A 20019-nucleotide genomic window follows, 5' to 3' on the forward strand; every position below is an offset into this window, starting at 1 on the left:
ATACTTCCGTTTTTGTAAAAGGAAGTAAAAATAAATAAATAAATAAATTGGTTTAAGCATTAAGTGTCAAGAAAGTACTATAAACAGAAATTTGTGAACACAATGGAGCCATATAATCAGAGCAAAAAAGTGCTCGATACAAAATTAGAAAACCGTGAGCGAACCATGAATTTTCTTATTGCGTATTAGGATACAAGTAGCCGCCCCACAATCAGAAGGCAGAGTTTTATTTCTTGTTCTGTGCAGATCTTTCTGTTTTTTACACAGATGAAGAGGCTCTCCTGTATCTCTTCCTGAAATAGCTTTGTGCAGTGTTTTCTGAATTATTTGGGCTTTATTTACATTGTTTACCTATATTTTAGTTAGCACTAAAACATTTTTGATTTTTTGTCGTTTTATTATTTTTTTTCATTTTTAACTGTATATCAACGTTCATCGTTTAGTTGTAAACATATTTTGGGGAAACTAAATAATAACTACTTTTGGTTTCAGTATGACTTCTATTTCAGTTTTTCAGTCTAAGATTATTTTGTACACTTCCATTTTCCAAAAAATTCGATATTAAAATAACAGGAATATCTGGAGCTATCAGTTAAGGCCTAAAAAAAAAAAAAAAAAAAAACTTTTTATTTTCTGCTTTGAACAGTAATCTGGAAGTATCACAGGAGGAAGCTCAAAATCCAGTCATTTAGCAAAATGAAAATCAATAATTTCACCCATAAATTTAGACACTTTCGTTTCGTTTTAGCAAACTGAAAATCGATAATTCTGTTTACAAACTGTAGTTACAAAGACACTGACGTGCACTGGTTTAATATTCATGCTAAAGTTTTGGTATTTATGTTTTTTTTTTCAGCTAAAACATATGTGCTATTCATAAACATGAATTTGAAAGCAGCGATTTGGTACAGGTCATGGTTTGCTTTTAAGGGTTGAAAACCAATTTTTGAACTCCTTGATTTGGATAAAATGTAAGTTTAACAAATGAATCTCTTCCATTTCATTTAATTATGAATATGTATAATTAAAATCTGAAAATAACTGCAAAATAAACTGAAATCAAAATAAATAAAAAGTGTAAATAAACAAAAATAAAAATAATGAGAGATTGAGTGCATAAACTCAATTTTATACTCAATATGCGATATGACAAAACCGCCCAAAGAGAAAAATTGAAATAAAAATTTAAGGGTGGATTTAATAAATTAAAACTCTTACTAGAGAGAGAGAGAGGAGCGTACATCGGACCAAAGAAGGAACATTTGATCGCCATTCCGTTTTCAATCATTTCAGTAACGTAGACCGGGGCACGTTTACTCGGATTTTTTCAATGAATTTTCTAAATTTTATGTTTTAACTTTGAAAATTTTAGACATTGCGGTTTTCTGAAGCAATTAATGGAGTTAAAATTTGTATATTCAGTTAGTGCTTAGTTTGTGTTTTTAACCGTTAAAAAAAAATATTTTTTAGTTCAAGTCGGTTGGATAAACTTGCCCCAGATCCCGGGGCACGTTTACGCATATTTATTTTAGTACCCAAAGTGGTTCTATTAGTGTTTTGAACATAATGTCTTACCATCTTTAAAATAAAACAAATTTATTACAGACTGAATAATGTGTAAAGTAAAAGATGAACGGGCATGAAGACAGCATCACATGATTGTGAGCTATAAGATACGAATTTGTAACTCAATTAAAGATTAAATAGTGATTTTCAAAACTAAATAGCCTGAAAATACTAAAAAGTTTTGAGACAGTTCGGAGCGAAAAAAGCGTCAGGGCACGTTTAGAAGTAAGACACAGTAAGAACGTCCGTAAAGGGGCTCAGACGTCAACGCGTAAACTTGCCCCGTCGCCAAGTTTGGATTTATTTTTAATGTGCAAAAAAATTTGATAATATTTCAGTTCATACAAATACAATTCACAAAAAAAAGGATAAAATTCTGCTAATTTTTCTACATTTGTTCTTTCTTAACTAACAAAGAGACCTTACGGTATCGGAAATTCAGATCGAGATGAAATTCAGCAGATTAGTAGTACCTCTTGAGAGTATCCACACAGTAAAGTAACAAAGCGCACTAGCCAGATTATTCTGAGAAAACAGCCTCTAAAGTTTTACGCGTAGCCTATATATACCAGTAGAGTATATTCGCCAGCAACAGCTCGGTAGCTGTGTGGTCAGCGAGCTGTATTCCTGTGCTGTTGATCCGGGTTCGATACCTCTCGAAGAGTTTTTTTATATAGATTTATAAAAGCGACTGATACAGCTAATTGAAATTTGAATTGAAGATAATACTTTATTTATAAATAGGTAATGTATTTTTAATCGAGAAAATAGAGATAAATTCTATCGATTAATAAATTATAATTTGAATTACCTCGGCAACAAAATTAGGGTAGGACTTGTTAATTTATGTAAAAAATTTAAAAATATAATTTTTATTTATCAATTATTTATATAAATACATCAGAATGATAATTATCATAAAAACACGGAAAACAAAAATTGTTTTGACATCTTGCACAATGTATAAAGGTAGATTTTTTACCTATTGGGAGGAGGTTACCCAAAAGGAGAAACCTTTTTGTAAAAGATTCACAGGAAAACATACCTTCTTAACATTCATGAAAATTTTTCTTTTGTCAGAAAGTTTAGAAGTATACCGAATCATTTCATTAAAAATTAGCGATGACAGTTGATGATGGATTATTAATTGTATTTTTATAGTCTTCACGGGTATTTATTTTTCTATTATTTTCAACGAGATACGCACAATTTTTGTATACGCTATATTAAATTATTTACCTGTCTATAAAACTAGACATCGCAAGGTTGAACAAGTGAGGTACATTTTAGGGAAAAAAAGAATTCTTCAAGAGGTATCGAACCCGAGATGGATTACACGGGAATCCAATACGCTGACCACATAACTACCGAGCTGCTGCAGATTACGAATCTCTACTAGTATATAAGCTGCTCGTAAAACTTTAGAGGCTGTTTTCTCGGAATGTTCTGGCTAGTGTGCTTCATTACTTTACTGTGAGGATACTCTCAAGGGGTACAACTAATCTGCTGAATTTCATCCCGATCTGAATTTCCGAGACCGTAAGGTCTCCTTGTAAGCATTATTTATTTACAACAAGATTCATAACGTTCAACTCAAAATTTACTCGACTTGGTAAAAGACAGATTATTCTTTCTGCATGCTATACTGAAGTTCGAATAATGTTTAAAAACTTGTGAGGATATATGCTAAGGAGCAGCAAAAACTTGTGAGGATATATGCTAAGGAGCAGCATTAATCTGTTATGACTGTTGGTTCTCCAGTCATAATTCGTTTTGAAAAAAGGGCACTGCGTAAACTTGCTCCGGTCTACCTCACTTCATTTATAAATTCATTAAAAACTAGCATGTGACACATGACTTAAAAAATATTTTGTTTTGTATTTTATGTGTGCAATTAATTTTTAAGAAATTGAGAAAACTTTCGCGATTTTCGACATTTTTGAGGGGGAAAGAGGAGGGAGAGGGGTGAAATGAAAAAAAAAAAAACTGCACAAACTCAGTGAAAGAACAATCCCAAACAGTGCACAAACGCAAATCCAATCGAAACGAATCCAATATTTCCAGTGTCCATCCGCTCACTGAAGCAAAAGATCTGTAACTAAAGAATATCATCAATCAAGCAATTTGAATCGTTTCGCATGACGGATTATTTTAATCGGCAGAATCCGGGTTTTTAGTTCTCACTTCAAGGAGTGACCTAAATCAGGGAATATAATCAGCTTGATTAAAAGAACCACCTAAATCCGTTAAAGCATCATTATCAAGATGTGTATAAGAGCCCAGCTGTTACCAGTCGCAGGGCGGAAAATGACATTTTGAACTTCCATTAATGGCCGAGATTCCGCCTCTCCCATTAAAAAGCCATTAAGCAGCCGTTCGGATGCTGTTTTATTGCGAGTTTTGCTTGACCTTGACAAGCATGCTAATCTGATCTCTTATTTCCGGGGTTGGAAGTTGATTTTTGTGTTGTAGCAGAATACTCGATGGGGAGTTGAGGAATGAAGAGAACTGATGATTACGGAATGCTAAATAGCGATATTTTACATTTATGAGCTTTCTAGGTAATGGTGTTGAATGCAGTGCGTTAATCAGAATGGGTAAATGACTCAATGACTCTTAGAAAAGGATACTTTCCCGAAACGATAAGTTACCGCCTGCAAGCGGATTTTGAAGTCACAATTGTTGCTTTAATTACAGGCATCTGTAACTTTGTGTACAACCGATAAATTTTCTTGTTGCTATTCTCAATTGATTTGATGCACAAATCGCGAGAAAAATAAAGTATACATGAAATACACCGCCAGTAACTTACTGAAAGGTATACATGTTTTTCTTTTAATATTTGCGTTTACGAGCGTATATTACGAGTTTTTTTTGTCATGTTTTAAAAAAGATTTTTCATGTTACTCTTCTTTCGTAAAAACAAAATGGGATAATTATGTAATTGCAAATATTATTTTCTGAACTATTCTAATCTGTATGGACGTTGATTTTTGAGATAAAGCAGAAGGCGGGTGACTAATGACTACGAAATGCTAAATAGCGATGTTTTACATTTTGAGCATTTTGGTAATGTTGTCAATGTAGTTACTCCAACGCACTAATTTGAATAGAAAAATGACTCAATGAATTTTAGAAAACGATGCTGTTTCACAAAAGGATAAGTTACCACCTGTAAACGCCTTTTGGAAAACCCAATTGTTGCTTTAAAACCCATTAATGCCTAGCGTCCCTTTTTAGGGACGGTCCAAAAATTGTGTCTCAATTTCCCAAAAGTAAACATTTCAACTCAATAATTGTGTTCATTTATTACTTTAGTATTGTTTCAATTCGTTACTAGCAGACGGCAGCAGATAATCGTTATAAAGTGTGTTCTGTAACCATTTTGTTATGATCTTCGTGAAGAATTTCATTGTTCACAATGTCAAGAACAAAAAAGTAAGTTTTCAAAATTTTTAACAAGTAAATCAATTTGTATTTGATACATATGTTACTTTGATCAATATTTCAGTTTACCTTTTCTTGCATTTTTGTAGATTTTAAAAATTTTATGGATTTTATAGCAATTTAAGAGCGTCCCTAAAAAGGGACGCTAGGCAGTAAAGGCTGCATTGTTGAATCGTTGCTAGTTTCTTGCTTAGAATTCAAAATTGGCCTCAAAAGAAGTTATTAAATGTTTTTAGACTAAAAAATAGGCAATATGTTTTTTTTTTTAAAATTAAAAAGACTAATTAATAATAAAACTACCTTTTTTAAAGATATTTCAGTAACAATTTTTTCTGCAATTTCGAAAAATACTTAGGTAAATTTGAAAAGCTAACTGTTTCAAAAATTAACTTCTTTGAAACCTGAGTTATTTTTTGACATTAATAATCTTCAGTAACTCATTGAGATTTTCTCATTGTTTTGTCTGACTTTGAAGAAGCCGTAGCACTTCTGGAACAGCTCTCTGATGATAAAGAATTCAAGGAGGCTGATATATGCATTTGTCCACCTTCACAAGTTAGTGAAATTACTGACGAATACAGTGGGCCGGATGACTCAGTTGATGTTAATCAATTATCAGGTCAACAGTTGAAATCTTCTGCTACAATGACCATTAGAAAAGTTAATCAGGGTAAGGTAGTATGTGTTGGAGATAGTCAGTCAAGTGACAGTGATGATGTTGAGCAGCATCTTCCAAGCAAACGCAGAAAAATAAAGAAAAAAAATACAGAAAGAAATAGGGTTAAGAAAGATATATCCATCAATAATATAAAAAAAAATGTATGGAATGTGAAAACACCAAGCTTTTTGAATGTTGAATGGACACCAGTGTCAATATTTGAAGAGTTTTTTACAGATGAAATACTAGATGAATTTGTTTTTCAGAGCACCCTCTATGCTCGACAAAAAAACAATACATACTCTTCTATAACGCGAGAGGAGCTGCGTTTATTCTTGGCTATCCTATTAACAAGTGGATATGCATGCTTGCCCCAGCGGAGACTCTACTGGAGTCCATCAACTGATGTCAACGACATAGTAATTAGTTCTGCAATGAGTAGAAATCGATTTGAGCAAATTATGCAGCATTTACATTTTGCTGACACCAAACTCAACAAAAATGACAAAGTCGGAAAGTTTTAAATCGTCGGCAAAAAAATATTTGTCGTTGAAAAAGCATGTACCCTCTGATGCCTAGCGTCCCTTTTTAGGGACAATTTTTCTGTTATTAATAAAACATTTATTTTTTGCATTAGATTTTTTTAATTATTTTTCCTGTCTATTAAACACTATTTGCAACCCGTAAACAAAAAATCTTTGAAAAAAAAAATGTCAGGCATTAATGGGTTAATTACAGGCAAGTGCAACGCACTGGATGATCAGAAAGTCAGTTACACTTTACAAACCATTTTAATTGTTGAACTAATTACAATAAAACGATGCGATTTGCGCAGAAATACTCAGAAATACGGTTGATGTTTAGTAAATAATATATATTAGTGATATTTTTGACTAAAAAGTTGTGCTAGGGTTTTATGTAGAATACGATCTTATGCATGAAAAAAAGCACACGAGTTGATTACATGTTATCTTAACTCTCAACTTGATTCTTAACTTGATTCTTAAAACCTTTACAAAAACGAAAAATCTGCAAGAATGACCTCCAACGCCCCCAGATCTTATACCTTCTGACTTCTGATTGAGAGACTATTTAAAGTCATGTGTGAACAGAGTTTGGCCTACATCTTTGACTTCATTTTGAGAAGCTAATTGGAACTATATGTTAGTTATGCCCTCCAAAAAGTTTTTTAAGACTATGCAGAGTGTTTTCCATCGTTTAACGGCTGAAATTCTCAATGATGAAAAACACATTAAATAACTGTAATATTGAAACACTTTTGTTGATCAAAATGAGCTGTATCATAATATTGTTCCTATAATTCCACTCCAGTGCTCCCTTTTTTGTCCATTACAAACTAAATTTCCCCGTGTTTCTGAGCATTGCAGTGCAAACCGCATCGTTTTATTGTAAATAGCTCGAGTATTATAAAGTTTCGAAAAGTCTACTGACTTTTAGCCCTATGATTTACAACCGATAAATTTTCTTATTGCTGTACTTGATTTGTTCGCTGAAAAAACTGCAAGAATTTAACGAAACAATGCTTTTCTTTCGCAATTTGTGTTTTATGAGCGTATATAACTTGTTTTCGTCATGTTATATTATAGACTTTGTTTTCATTTTTACATGAAATGAAAATAAATAAATAAATTGTGTAATAATAGTTTATTTTAGATGTACTCTCTTAGAAAGCGATACTTTCACGAAAAGTTGCTACCACTTGCAAACGCCTTTTGAATTCACAATTGTTGCTTTAAAATCAAGCATACGTAACATAGATTACAATGGATAAATTTTCTCGTTTTTCCCATCATGTTCTTTGGTTTTGTCACTCACTCTTAATAAGTCTTCTCTGTGGCTCACTTTAATAAAGAAAAATACCTAAGGAAAATTAGTAACTGAACACTTGTAAAATTTTCCTAAGGATAAATTTGCAAAAATTCTCTATATAGTAAGGCATAGACAGATCATTTACTAGGAGATATACCAGTTTTACAATGACTTACACATTTACTAAAGGTAATATTTATTTGTTTTCATATATGAACATAATGTAACTTCATGAATAAGTGGTAATTCAAGAATTGAAGTTATCAACATTTTAGTATTCCTCGCAATGTCTTTGAAGTTTATCAATCATTGAGCTAATAAAAGAAAAAAGTGTACAGTTGAAAACTATAACTATTGAGAAAATATAGGAAAACTTTTATTTGCAAATTATCACAACTTCGACGGTGATTTCTGTCCTTCCGTTTTCATAGCCCTTCCTTATGCAAATAGCGGAATTCCTCACACCTAGCCAGTTCATTTTGATTTACACATCAAGAGCTCCAATGCAACTATGTTTACCTTTAATTACATGTGATGATTTCGTTGAAAGTGCCATAGGCATAATCATGTTACAGAGTTCCCTGTTCCCCTCCAGGCATGCAGATTGCTCTCTGGATGGGAGGTAGAATTCATTCCAGATAGAAATGAAGCAGGTTTAACAAATAGGGAGTCAGGGACTAGATTGTTTCTATTATGAACATGCTGACTGCCATGACGCACGATGGGAGGGGAATCTTTAAGCCTCCCGCTGTATTTCAAAAGCAAATTGTTTCATAAACAGCGTGTTAAGCTTCTAGAACCATAGATGATGACGGTCAGCTAATTTCTGGGTATTTTGTAATCAAGTTAAGGAAATAATGATGTTTATACGGGCATTGTATCTTATTTAGTTAAGCGAGGAGAAAATGTTTTGAATACTGTGCCATTCAGTTAATGTACTGGGTGATTATAAGCAGGGCTTCAGATTCATGGAGTCCGAGTCGAACTGACTTTGGGGTAAAGAAGTCAGAGTAAAGGGTTTTAAAATTCCAGGAGTCGAATCGTTTTTGCAAGTCTGCAGTTCTGCCAGTGCCGTGAAGTAGGAGTCGGAGTCGGACTGATGTTGCGGTTCAAGAGTCAGTCGGAGGCTTCAAAACTCTAGGAGTCGAAGTCGGTTCTTTTCCCTTCGATTCTACAGTCATCCTTATTTGAACCTACGTACAGCTCGTTCTAATAGTCGCAACTCATTTAATCTTGGCATACACATTAGATGGATCGTAGGGAAAATAAGTTTGCAATACGAAAACATTTGTTCAAAATGTTACTACAATAGTTGGAGCAAACCTAACCTGACAGCGTCGTAATGCTGTGATTAGGATAAGCTTAGCCTTCACAATGCTGCCAGGTTAGGCTTGCCCCAGCTGTACCTCGTAGGTGAAAATAGGGCGTGTGAAGATTAAACAACAATCTAGGAGCCTAAACTTCAATTTATCTCATAGCTCTCTGAATATGAGGTAATTTTTGTTTTTGTTACCTATACCCGACATGATTAAGAAAAACCAAATAAAATTAAGCGAACAATAAACTTCATAACTCTGACACTAAAATGTTGTGTAAAATCGTTTTACTGTAATAAATTTGTGGCCTGTTTCTCATTCGTTAATTTCTGGCTTTGTGTGTATGTGTATGTAGCCTATTATAGCATTGTGCTTGCGCCCATATGTTCTTGTATGATTTATGTGTGTTTAGATGTTTTCATTACACAGTCAAGTCTAAAACCGCCTTGCTCAGAACCACCCTCTTTCCCATGTTTTAATAACTTACGTTTATTTGAACGAGCTCTACGTAGGTTTAAAGCAGGATAACTTAGATTATAACTACCCTGTATTTTGTATTGAAAGAAAAGTAATGGGAAAAATTAGAGCAATTCTATAATGACCTTTGCACTTGGATATTCTGCAAGATGTGAACCAAAGAACTCGGAGTTATGATTTTCAAAATTCAAGAAGCGTGTTCGCGAATAATTCTTTACCTCGGAGTTCAACTAAATCCTACAAATATCTGTTAAGCTTGACATTAAGTTTCCCTTTCATTCAATTTAAGAAAGGAAAGCTAAGGGGAATTACACGGTAAGAAAAATTTGCTTTGCATTTAAATAGTAGATGTACATCGATTTTAATGATAGACTGGTACTAATGTATGAATAAAATGTTTTTTAATCTGATGTAGTGATGTAGATTAGGGGGGTATGGGGTATAGTGAAACAGTGGGGCAAAGTGAAATGATAAAAAAATTTTCATAGTTCACAGCGCCACCTCTCTAGTAATATTTTAACTACGTTCCTTAACATATATTTATTCATGTTGAAAACATAAATAGTTCTAAAAATCAAGAAAAAAAATTATGCAAGTCATTTTCAAAATTTGGTCCACATACCTGTATGGGAATATTTTGTGGTTTATCAAATTTTTTTTTTCTGTTATAAAGTGATGAACTTTTCGTAATTATCATTTTATGTGTTAAGTGTGTTTTGCCAATGCACGATGCAGTACTTATGCGGTTATTATAGTCATATTTTTGATTTTGAATGTTTAATACACTCTGTTATGTTCATGCGGATCAAAGTGAAATAATTTATTTCGTTTATTTATTCATTCATTTATGAAATCACTAACGACATTAATTCATTAATAAATTCATTTACGTTCCTTCACACACTCATTCATTCATTCCCTGCTTTGATTAAAGTTTCAAGGTTTATTATAATATGAACATCTTTTGGACCTTCTTATCATTTCTTAAATTGTCACGAAAAATCATAAAAAACAATCAAAACTTACGTAAATTATATTATCGGTATAGTTATCGTGTATTGATAAAATCCTGAGAGCAAAACATTTACTATCAAGTAAATATGTATATATTATTTTGAAAATTAAGCCGACAGGGTGGCGTAAAGATCTAGGGAAATCTGGACTACGCGGGAAAGACGAAACCTTTTCAAATTTTGACGCAAAATTTAGTATGAGTAAAAAATTTAGTTTAGTTTCTAAATCATCGTAAATATAGTAAACGAGTACACCACCATTTGTTATGGAGGAAATTGCAAAAAAAGTATTTTTTGCAATTTTCTATAATTTCGTTGGTTTTCTCAATATTTTTGTGTCTGTCAAAAGGTAAACGTTTTACTCGTTGTTGTGAGTAGTGAACTTCCGATTATCTGCGAGCGTATTATCTGCGAGTCAATCAACAATCGGGAACATGTATTTTCGCAGCGAAAAGGCAAATAACAATGACTGTTTTTTTTTTTGTCTAAAAATTATAATTATAAACCTTTTTTCTTTAAATTTATGTATTGGGCTTTCTTCATCGTACATTTGTTCTTGATGTTGAGTTCTGTTTTGCAAAAAACAAAACATGTTTACTTTTCTGTATACATTTTCACTGTTGTATGCATCAATAGCAATCAAAGTATCAACCAGTAGCAATCAAAGTATTATGCATCAGTACAGCTATTTTTTTGAGGAGGACAATTTTTACCTTATTTGTCCCTTATTTTAGCCTTTTTGCGGTTTATCCGCGATTTTTATTATCCGCTCACGTGTGCCATCCAATGCCGCGGATAATCCGGAATTTACTGTATACATTTAGTGATCAATTTCATTCAATGGATTGAATAAAAGAAACAAAACATGAGATCATTTCATTTTCATTAAGTTTAGGTTGAGAATGTTTGTAAAAGTAGTTTCATAAGAGTCAAACATTAAGATACATATTTTAAATTTATTGTGGTTAAAGCTATTGTTTTATTGATAAATTTAATTCAGTGAAATGAATAAAAGAATAAAACATTGAAAATCATCTTTTAGTTTACGCTGAACAGGGTTAAAAAATAGTTTCGTAACTATAAATAAATAATATAATTAAAAATATATTACATATTTTTAAACACAATGTCGTACATCAAGTTTAATTTATAAGTTTTTAGTGATAAACAAAATATTAAGACCACCTTTTCATTAAGCTTACGTTGAACATGTTTGTAAAAGAAGTTTCGTAAAAACCGAAAATTAGACTTTAAAAATATTGTTTAGTTTAAATTTAGTGATTTAGTGCGGTGTTTTTAAACATGCGTAGGGTTTTCAATAAAAAATAAACAACAAAACTGAGGGTTAATGTGCCACTTGCAGATAGAAATTATGAATAAGGAAACGCCAGAGACTAAGTTAGTTCCAGATAAAAGCAGAAATGAGAAAAACGACTTGTTTAAGTTAATATGATTTCGAGCAAAAAGTAAGAAGTTCGACGATGCTTTTCAAAATCGTGAAGTTTTTCTTTGAGTGAGCTACTGAAGGGAAGGATGGTTAGAAAGTGGAGCTCACCCTTCGGTTCAAGATCGATGTCATCGTCGGTATGGGACGGCTCATCAAACATCCTAGTAGTCTCCATGTTGAAGCTTTGTTCCTCATCTGGCGACCCTGCGAGGAGGAAGAAAGCGAGGGTTAGATTGGATTAGAAAAGAAGTTTAGACTGAGGGAAGAGTTAGATTAGAAAAAGAGGGGAAAGAGGTAAAAAGACAAGCAGCATATGGTAGTTTGGTTTATTCAAGTTTTATGCATTGAAAGACAAAAGCTGTCGAGGTAGGGAAACAAATGGTGCTATTTTTTTTAACCCATAGATTTTTGTTTTTATTTTTACAATTCAGTACAACTGTCCTTATCAGAGCTGCGGAGAAGGAGTCGTTGAATCAGAGTCAAACTGATTTTGGGGTGAAATATTCTTAGTTTAAGGCTTTAGAATTCTAAGAGTCAGGGTCTGTCATTTTCCCCCCGAGTACGCGACTATGTCAGGAGTGTGGAATAGTGGAGTAAAGAGTAGGGGGTCGAACTGATTTTGCTGTAAAGCAGTGAGAGTCGTAGGCTCTAAATCTTTAGGAGTCGGAGACGGTCATTTTCCCTCCAAGTCCGCAACTATGCCCGGGCTGTAAAGTAAAATTGCCGGAGTGGGACTGATTTTGGGGTAAAGGAGTGGGAGTCAAAGGCTCTAAAATTCTATTAGTCGGAGTCTGTCATTTTCCCTCCAACTCGGCAGCCTTGGTCTATCGGCGGCATACCTTTTACCAAATTTAATTAGCGAATATTTAAGCAGCAAAACTGAACTTTTCAGGAATAACAACTTTTTTTTTAAATAAAGCAAGGCTCAGAAAAGAAAACAGGCATTCGTCTTGAATTTTCAGCGTTTAATTTGAAGAAGAAAAAGCCTTTTGTGGTTAGTATTTTCCATGCATTTCGGATCTGTTGCCTTAATAAGTTGTAATAGGTGTATTCATTTATATTTTCTTGGAATATTCTTGTTTTATATCAAGACATGATGAGGCGTCAGGGTACGCTGTCGCTGTAAATACTGCTAAGACAAATAATTTCTGCATTGTTTTCTATCTTTTTTTTTGAGCAATCACGATTGCTTATTGTTCTGATTTGACGGTCCTTGGCGTTGTGTTTCCTTTTTCAGCTTGGACCAGGGGCCTCTGCAGCACCACCGCCCACCGGCCTCCAGTCCTGAGCACTGTCCCCCGGTAGCAGCTTCTCCTGGTCGGTGGAGTAAATGTCCTACACACACGCACGCTCACACACACGCATCGTTACGCACATACACACTCCCACACACAAGCCGTTACACACAACCACACACGCCTAAGTGCATACACACAGGTTTACGCACACACACAAGCCTACACATGCATGCACGTGCGCCTGCACACACATACCCAACTATACACACCTTACCCCCAGGAGGAAGCGCAGGTTTGGGGGGGACATGAGTCATTTCTAGAAACAATAAGTCCAATGAGTAGAGTCCTGTCGTGATTGCGAAAAACATAATTTGAATTCAAAATTTCAGAATTCAAATTAATTTCATTCTTTTTTTTTTTTTTTTTGTCTTTTTTTACTGCTGACATATATAAAAATTCAGTTTTCCCCCGCAATGAACGACAAATGGTAAGAACTAAGAGAAACTTAGAATTTTTTGGCTCTCCAACTTACCAACTGCGCAAACAAAAGAGGATCTGAACGTTTAGCTAATTTCACTTCTCCATTCGTGTGCCGGATCCGTTTAACAAGGACAGGCACAAGCTATATACTCCCCCCTTCTTGCTACTCCATGATCACAAATGTTATGCGCTAAATTTGGATTCGTCTGAAAATATTTATATCCACTAATGTTGAGTCGATACTCGTCGTTGAGAGAATCTTTACAAGTTGCGCCTTCCATCGCTGCTGCAACATGAGAAGGAGCTGTAGTCTGGCTCTGATAAGTTTAATTCTGAGGGAATGAAGGTTAAACAAATCCATTTGCTAAAGTAAGGGTGAGAAAAGCCGGTTTGCGTTGGTGATAGTATTGGTGTTTCGCAAATCTAAGAATTTCTCTTTCATCCCAATTATAAATGCACCCGTTGAATCAAAATCATCCCAGAGCCAGAATGTTCAGCAATCGTTATGCGTTGTTGACAGTTGGAAATGCTGACAGACGTTGCTGATATTCTTGAGCAAACATTTACTGCTCTGAAAAGGATTGGATTTTTGGTCACGGTAACAACAGGATTTTGAGATCCTGAAAAGCCGCTTGGGAAACGTCCGTGTTTTCGATTACTGCTAGCTAAGGAAAACTAAAATCCTTCCCAATCTGAGGGTCCTTCCCTCATTCGTGTATCTCAGTTATACGTGTGACATACGTACATGTAATTTTGACTAGTTCTGGCAACAATTACGCGAATGTTAAACTACAATCATGGTACGCGATAATTCTATAGAGTTCAAAATCTGAGATGCGCTGCTGCAGACGTTCTGTGTTCTAAAACGAGGTATAACAAGAGATATACATAGTCAAACATGTCGCAATGGTTTAGCATCGACCTCCTACGCCCGAATTTGCGAATTAAAACCCGACTCCAGTTCACGAGTTTTCATTGTGCAGTTGATCTTCATTGTCTGTGTCGCATGATTATTCGCAGGATAATGTTAACAATTATTTGAGTATTTGTTCGGATTAAATACTCGGCTAAATTTAAAATTTGAATTCCTAGTGAATTTTTGCATCGTGAGAGCTCAGATGTCTCCTCTTGGTGGGAATCCGGGGCGCAAATGTTTCGAGTGGTAAATGCGATTCACCGATAGTTATGCCACATGAACCTCTGGTGAACGCACTAGGTCTGAAAATGGAGCCAATACGCAGCCTCATTCGAAGGGAAAACAAAAGGACATCTAGCAAACTTTTGCTAAACAAAATTCTAAATTCATGCTGCACTGTAAAAAAAAAAAAAAAATGTGTAACCTTACTCCTCATAAAATCGGTAGCAGCAAAGCTGCCTCATTTGCTCTGGAGTAATTTAACTGATATGACTGGTGTAAATTTACAGATCACTTGTGGAAGGTTACACCATCGTAACGTAAAAATAGCGTAACGTCTCACTAATTTCTGCATAAGGTTACGCCAGATTTTTTTTGTATTCTTACAGAGAAATTGCTTGAAAGGTTACACATTAGCAAAATGTAGGCTTTAATCTGACTTTATTGAACGGATATTCATTTTTAGTTGTAAGTAGACTTATAGTTCAAGTTAACTATTCGATGGTTTAAATTATCCAGATGTATTCAATGATCAAATAATAATTTCTTTCTATACGTTTTAAATTGAAAATACAAAAATTAATTAGTAGGTTACAATACTTGAAATTTCGTTATAACAGAATCAAAAAAAAAAAAAAAATCATGCTAGAAACCCTTTCTTTTTTTTTTTTTTTTTTTGTCTTCTTTGCAACTGTTGATCGCAATCATTCCTTTATTCAATATTAATCAAGTTCATGCTTTTACACAACCAATATATACCAATTATTTATTTATTTTAATGTGCAAACAAGCTATTTTTATTTCAATGAGAGAGGAAATAACACCCACGACACCTGAGTGGGATCAAACACACAATGCGAGTCTCACAGACAGATCGAAAATCAAGAGTTTTTACCACTCGGCCACAAAGGTTGATTTTGGTTTCGCTAATAAGTTTACCAGCTCTGCACCGATGCTGATCTTTACGCATGCGCTTTGAATTCTACTAACTGCAAGTAGACTTTACACAAATCGTAGTGCAAGGTTCCTCCAACAGTTTGCGCTTTTAAAACAATGATACTATACACTCTAGAATCCGTGCATCGTTGCACCCATTAATACTGGTACTCTTGCACAATTTTTTTTACCGTGTGTGGTAACTTAAAAATCGAATGTATTTATTCGTTTTAATTTCACTTTGCTTTCTTGAAGTCTAATTTTCAGGTTGATCCTTCTATGTATTTTTCTAAATTTAAATGTGCTATATGAAATGTTTTCAGACCATCGTTGTCGAAACAATGATTGAACAAAGAAAGAAAGGGGAAAAAAACTGTCATTAGTGAAGTTTTAAAGTTTCTCAAAGCAATTGCATGGGAAATGAAAATAATTTATTTTGTAATTCTTCGCACTCAGTGATTAATAGGACAGAGCCGCAATAATGACATCGCATCTTTCAAAAATTTTCAGGAATTTCCGAAGGTTTTCAAGGAGGAGAAAAAAACTCATTTTTCTTATTTCCTATCGAAAATATTTCAAGAGTTTGTCAAGAAAGAAGTTATCTAAGTAAATTTGAGTTGCAATTTTGATCAGGTCTTAACTATTTGAAAGAAAAATTAACTATTGTGGTGAAAGCATTCACGAAAATAAAAAACTTTAATAATAAAATATAAGAGAGATTAATAAACAATGAAATAACTTATTAGAAAGCTTTAACATTTTTCCATTTTTGCTCTCGTTTATTTATAGAAAGGTGCCACAGCAATGGTACTATTATTGCTTTTGTATATTTGCTTCTAAAAAGATCCTATAAGTCAGGCTATAAACAGTTTTCTCTTATAAAATATATATGTTTAGTCAACTGTATTAAACAATACATAGTTATCTTCACAACAAATTACTCCCAGTTAGGATTGTAAAACTGATTTAACCGCCAATGGAAATGCTATTTCATCAAAAATAATTGACGCATTAAAATGTTGCTAACTTTACAAATTAGGGGAGACTGGGGATACTTGATCTCCACTTTAGTTTTATATTTTTTTTTCTCTGCTGCAAATTATCAGTTTTTCTTTAAGTACGTGAACAAAGGTAATTTTTTCTTCCATCTGACAACTTTTTTAGTTGAAATTAAGCAGATAGTTTTGGTAAAATAATTTTTTTTAATAATTTGTAAAGGGATCAGGTATCCCCACATAAAGGGATACATGATCCCTTAATGGGGGATACCTGATCCCACTGAGAAAATACATAGACTATTGATTAGACCAGCAATTTACTTATGGATCTTAGTTTTCTGCATAACGTTTCTAAAAAAAAAAAAAAACAAAAAAAAGCCCAGTATGTTTAATTTTCTTTATTAGATTATAATAATGTGAACACAAAATAACATTGTTTTAAATTCCACTAGAACATTAAAAAAATGTACACAACTTTAATGAATTTATGATGATTTTGATCAGTTACTTTTTCTCCAATACAGTTGTGAACAATATATTTTATAAATGAAACTAACTTTTGTTTTAAAGTTGCTTAATGAAGCTTTAATTACAACAGATAAAAAAAATGGAGTGACAAGCACAAAAATCAACTTATTTGCTTCTTGTCTTGCAATAATAAAATTAAGAGTTTTATCAATTGAATTAATTTTAAAAAGAGGGAAGATAAGTGTACGTATCAGTAAACTTATAAAAAAGAAAAGAAAGCCTGCATATGTTTTCAAAACCTGAATAGTCAAATGCAAACAATTCGTTTGTTGTGGTTCTTTAAGTTCCGCTCAATCCAACTGAAAATGTGCAACTTAACCCATTTTAGTTCTCATTTACTACACTTTTGTCAAATTTTCAGGAAAAAATTTTGATTAAGCATATTACCTTTTCGCTTTAGAAAACTTATTTCAAACTCTGGAAATCCAACTTTGCATTCCATCCACTAATGCGCAACTCACTTTTTTTTTGGAAATCTAACTATAGCAAAACCATTTTTTTCATTCAAACAAGGATTTGACATGTATTTCAACCTGTTCAAGCTCATTTGGCTGATCAGAACATAATTCATCAGTAGAGTTAGCTTATGTTTAGATGTTTGAGATGTTATGTGGGTTACAAGTGCGAACTGATATTTTAATTGTTTAGCATATTTACTGCAGTAATTGCTTAAATCTATCACTCATACTATGATAAACTTCATTATGTTAACATGGTTTTGAATGTTTCAAGTTAATGTCAACTAAGTAAACAACAGTTATATTGTTTTCATTGTGTTTATATCGTCATAGGGAAAATTGATTCCTGGGATCAAGTATTCCTCTAAACGAAGGGAACTATCCCTAATATACGATTTTTACAAACATACTTGTTCTATTATTAAAAACCAGTGGTAATTTAGTAAAAATATGTCTTAATTATTAAAAACTGTCTGTACTTTAACCTTACACTTTGATATTTTTTCTAAGTTGGTTTCCTTAAAAAAAGTTTCTTTTCACAGATTCAGACAATCATATCTTGAAATAAAACAAAATGGCTGTAAAATACTAAGTGATGCCAGTTTTTATGTACAAGTAAACTTTAACATGATAGTCAGGTTTCAAATCTCTACTTAATGGTTTTGGTACATTTTTGGCTGAGGGATCATGCATCCCTAGTCTCCCCTATGATATATCTGCATATACAAACCACAACAACAATAATTTTCCCAATTTAAACATAATTTATTCTATGCTAGAAATCTGTCCATAGAATAGTAAACTTTTCGGCGCAACGACAGCCGATGTAATGCAGTGCCCGAGTATTGAGTTATAGTAAACATTTAGTGAAGTTCTAGATTCTTGGTGTTTTTCCACAATCAGTATTTTTTACTTAGAGCTAAAAAAAAAAAAACGTACGTCACTTGTAATTGAAAAATGACAAAAATAAGTTGAAATTACAGTTGAAATCGATTCATACCAATTTTCAGAGTAGAAACGAAAAAAATCGACCAAAAATATATTTTTCTCAATTCAAGACCACGTGAATGCGTAAACGAAGCAGCGGGAGGAAATATACGTTATTTCTAGCACCTATTTGCAAATAAAATTTTTGAGCACAAGTAAAATTCAGTTCAGTATTCATAGTGTGTTCTATTAACGTAACAGAATTAAAACTTTGCGTTTTGAAATTTCTATTTTTAATTTTTGTTTTCATCGAGAAATGGAACATTTCTTTAAAGAGTTCTCGAAATTCAATCAATTTCCCGTCTATTTGACCAACCGATTTTTTGTAATTTGAATAATAATGTTTGCACTATCGGTTGGTGCATTTTTTGTTTCATTATAATTATATAAAGAGATGCTTTGGTAAAATGCGCCCAAAAATTTTCAAAAAAGAAAAGGAGGCGACATTGAAAGCAAGGAATCCATAACCAAATTTTGAAATTCTAGGCATTAGATCCATTACTGACTTTAAAACAATAGATGCCAAATTTCATGGCGGTTAGTTCGATGACTTAGTTTAAATACTACACACACGGTAAGAGATAGAAAGGACAACAAGACAAAGAGAGGGTGACTTACTTTTATAATGCAATGGTCATTTCAAGAGGGATGCACTCCCCCCTCCCCCCAATCATTTTAGACTTAAAGCTGCAAAAAAACCTAAAAAAAGAAATTTTGTTTCTTACTGACAACAACAGTGTAAAAGTTAAAACTCGCAAATTACATTAACTAGATAGTTTGGAAAAAAAAAAAAGACATCAATGAAGCTTGAATCCTTCATGAAATTGATTGATCATTTGAAAACGCATGTTCTTCCTCAATGAGACCATGCGTCTCTGAAATGTTCAATCCACAAACTATTTTAGATTAACCGAATAATATACAAACTATCTAAAACTAAACGAAGAAAGTGTTACTTAATGTTTTATGCAGATCAGCAAACAAATTAGAGCATTTTTATTAGATTACCTAAGATTATTGGTGCTTCTCGATTTTGGATGCAATACAGCATAAATAAAAACGAATGGAAGCTCACTAAACAAAGCACATTAGTAAGCAGAACATCGCACTTTTTACTCCTAGTCGCAAGCATCATGCCATCTTGACTGAGAAATGATTGATCATATGAAAAACGCATGTGCTTTCCCAATTGGACCATATCTCAAATGATCAATCCACAAACTATCTTAGATCAACCGAACCCTTAGATTAACCGAATAATATAAACTATCTAAAATTAAACTAAGAAATTGTTGCTTAATGTGTTACGCAGACCAGCAAACAAATTCTTGCATTTTTATTAGATAATATAAGAGGATTTGGTGCTTCTCTCTTTCTCTCTCTCGATTTTAGATGCAATAAAGCATAAAGAAAAAACCAATGGAAGAGCGCTAAACACAGCGCATTAGTAAGCAGAACATAGCATTATTTACTCCTAGTCGCAAGCATAAAGCCATCTTATACTC

General features: G+C 33.2%; 1 protein-coding gene across 1 annotated transcript in view; it reads right to left on the reverse strand.

Annotated features, from left to right (window-relative positions):
* The window catches only part of LOC129218063 (fibroblast growth factor receptor-like 1), a 246260-nt gene that overhangs the window by 40027 nt on the left and 186214 nt on the right, over nt 1-20019 (reverse strand). Inside the window, exon 4 of the mRNA XM_054852251.1 lies at nt 11863-11958. Coding sequence (XP_054708226.1) covers nt 11863-11958 — 96 coding nt within the window. The remainder of the gene's footprint in view (nt 1-11862; nt 11959-20019) is intronic.

Source organism: Uloborus diversus, chromosome 3, assembly GCF_026930045.1.
Source record: "Uloborus diversus isolate 005 chromosome 3, Udiv.v.3.1, whole genome shotgun sequence".
NCBI classification, from domain to species: domain Eukaryota; kingdom Metazoa; phylum Arthropoda; class Arachnida; order Araneae; family Uloboridae; genus Uloborus; species Uloborus diversus.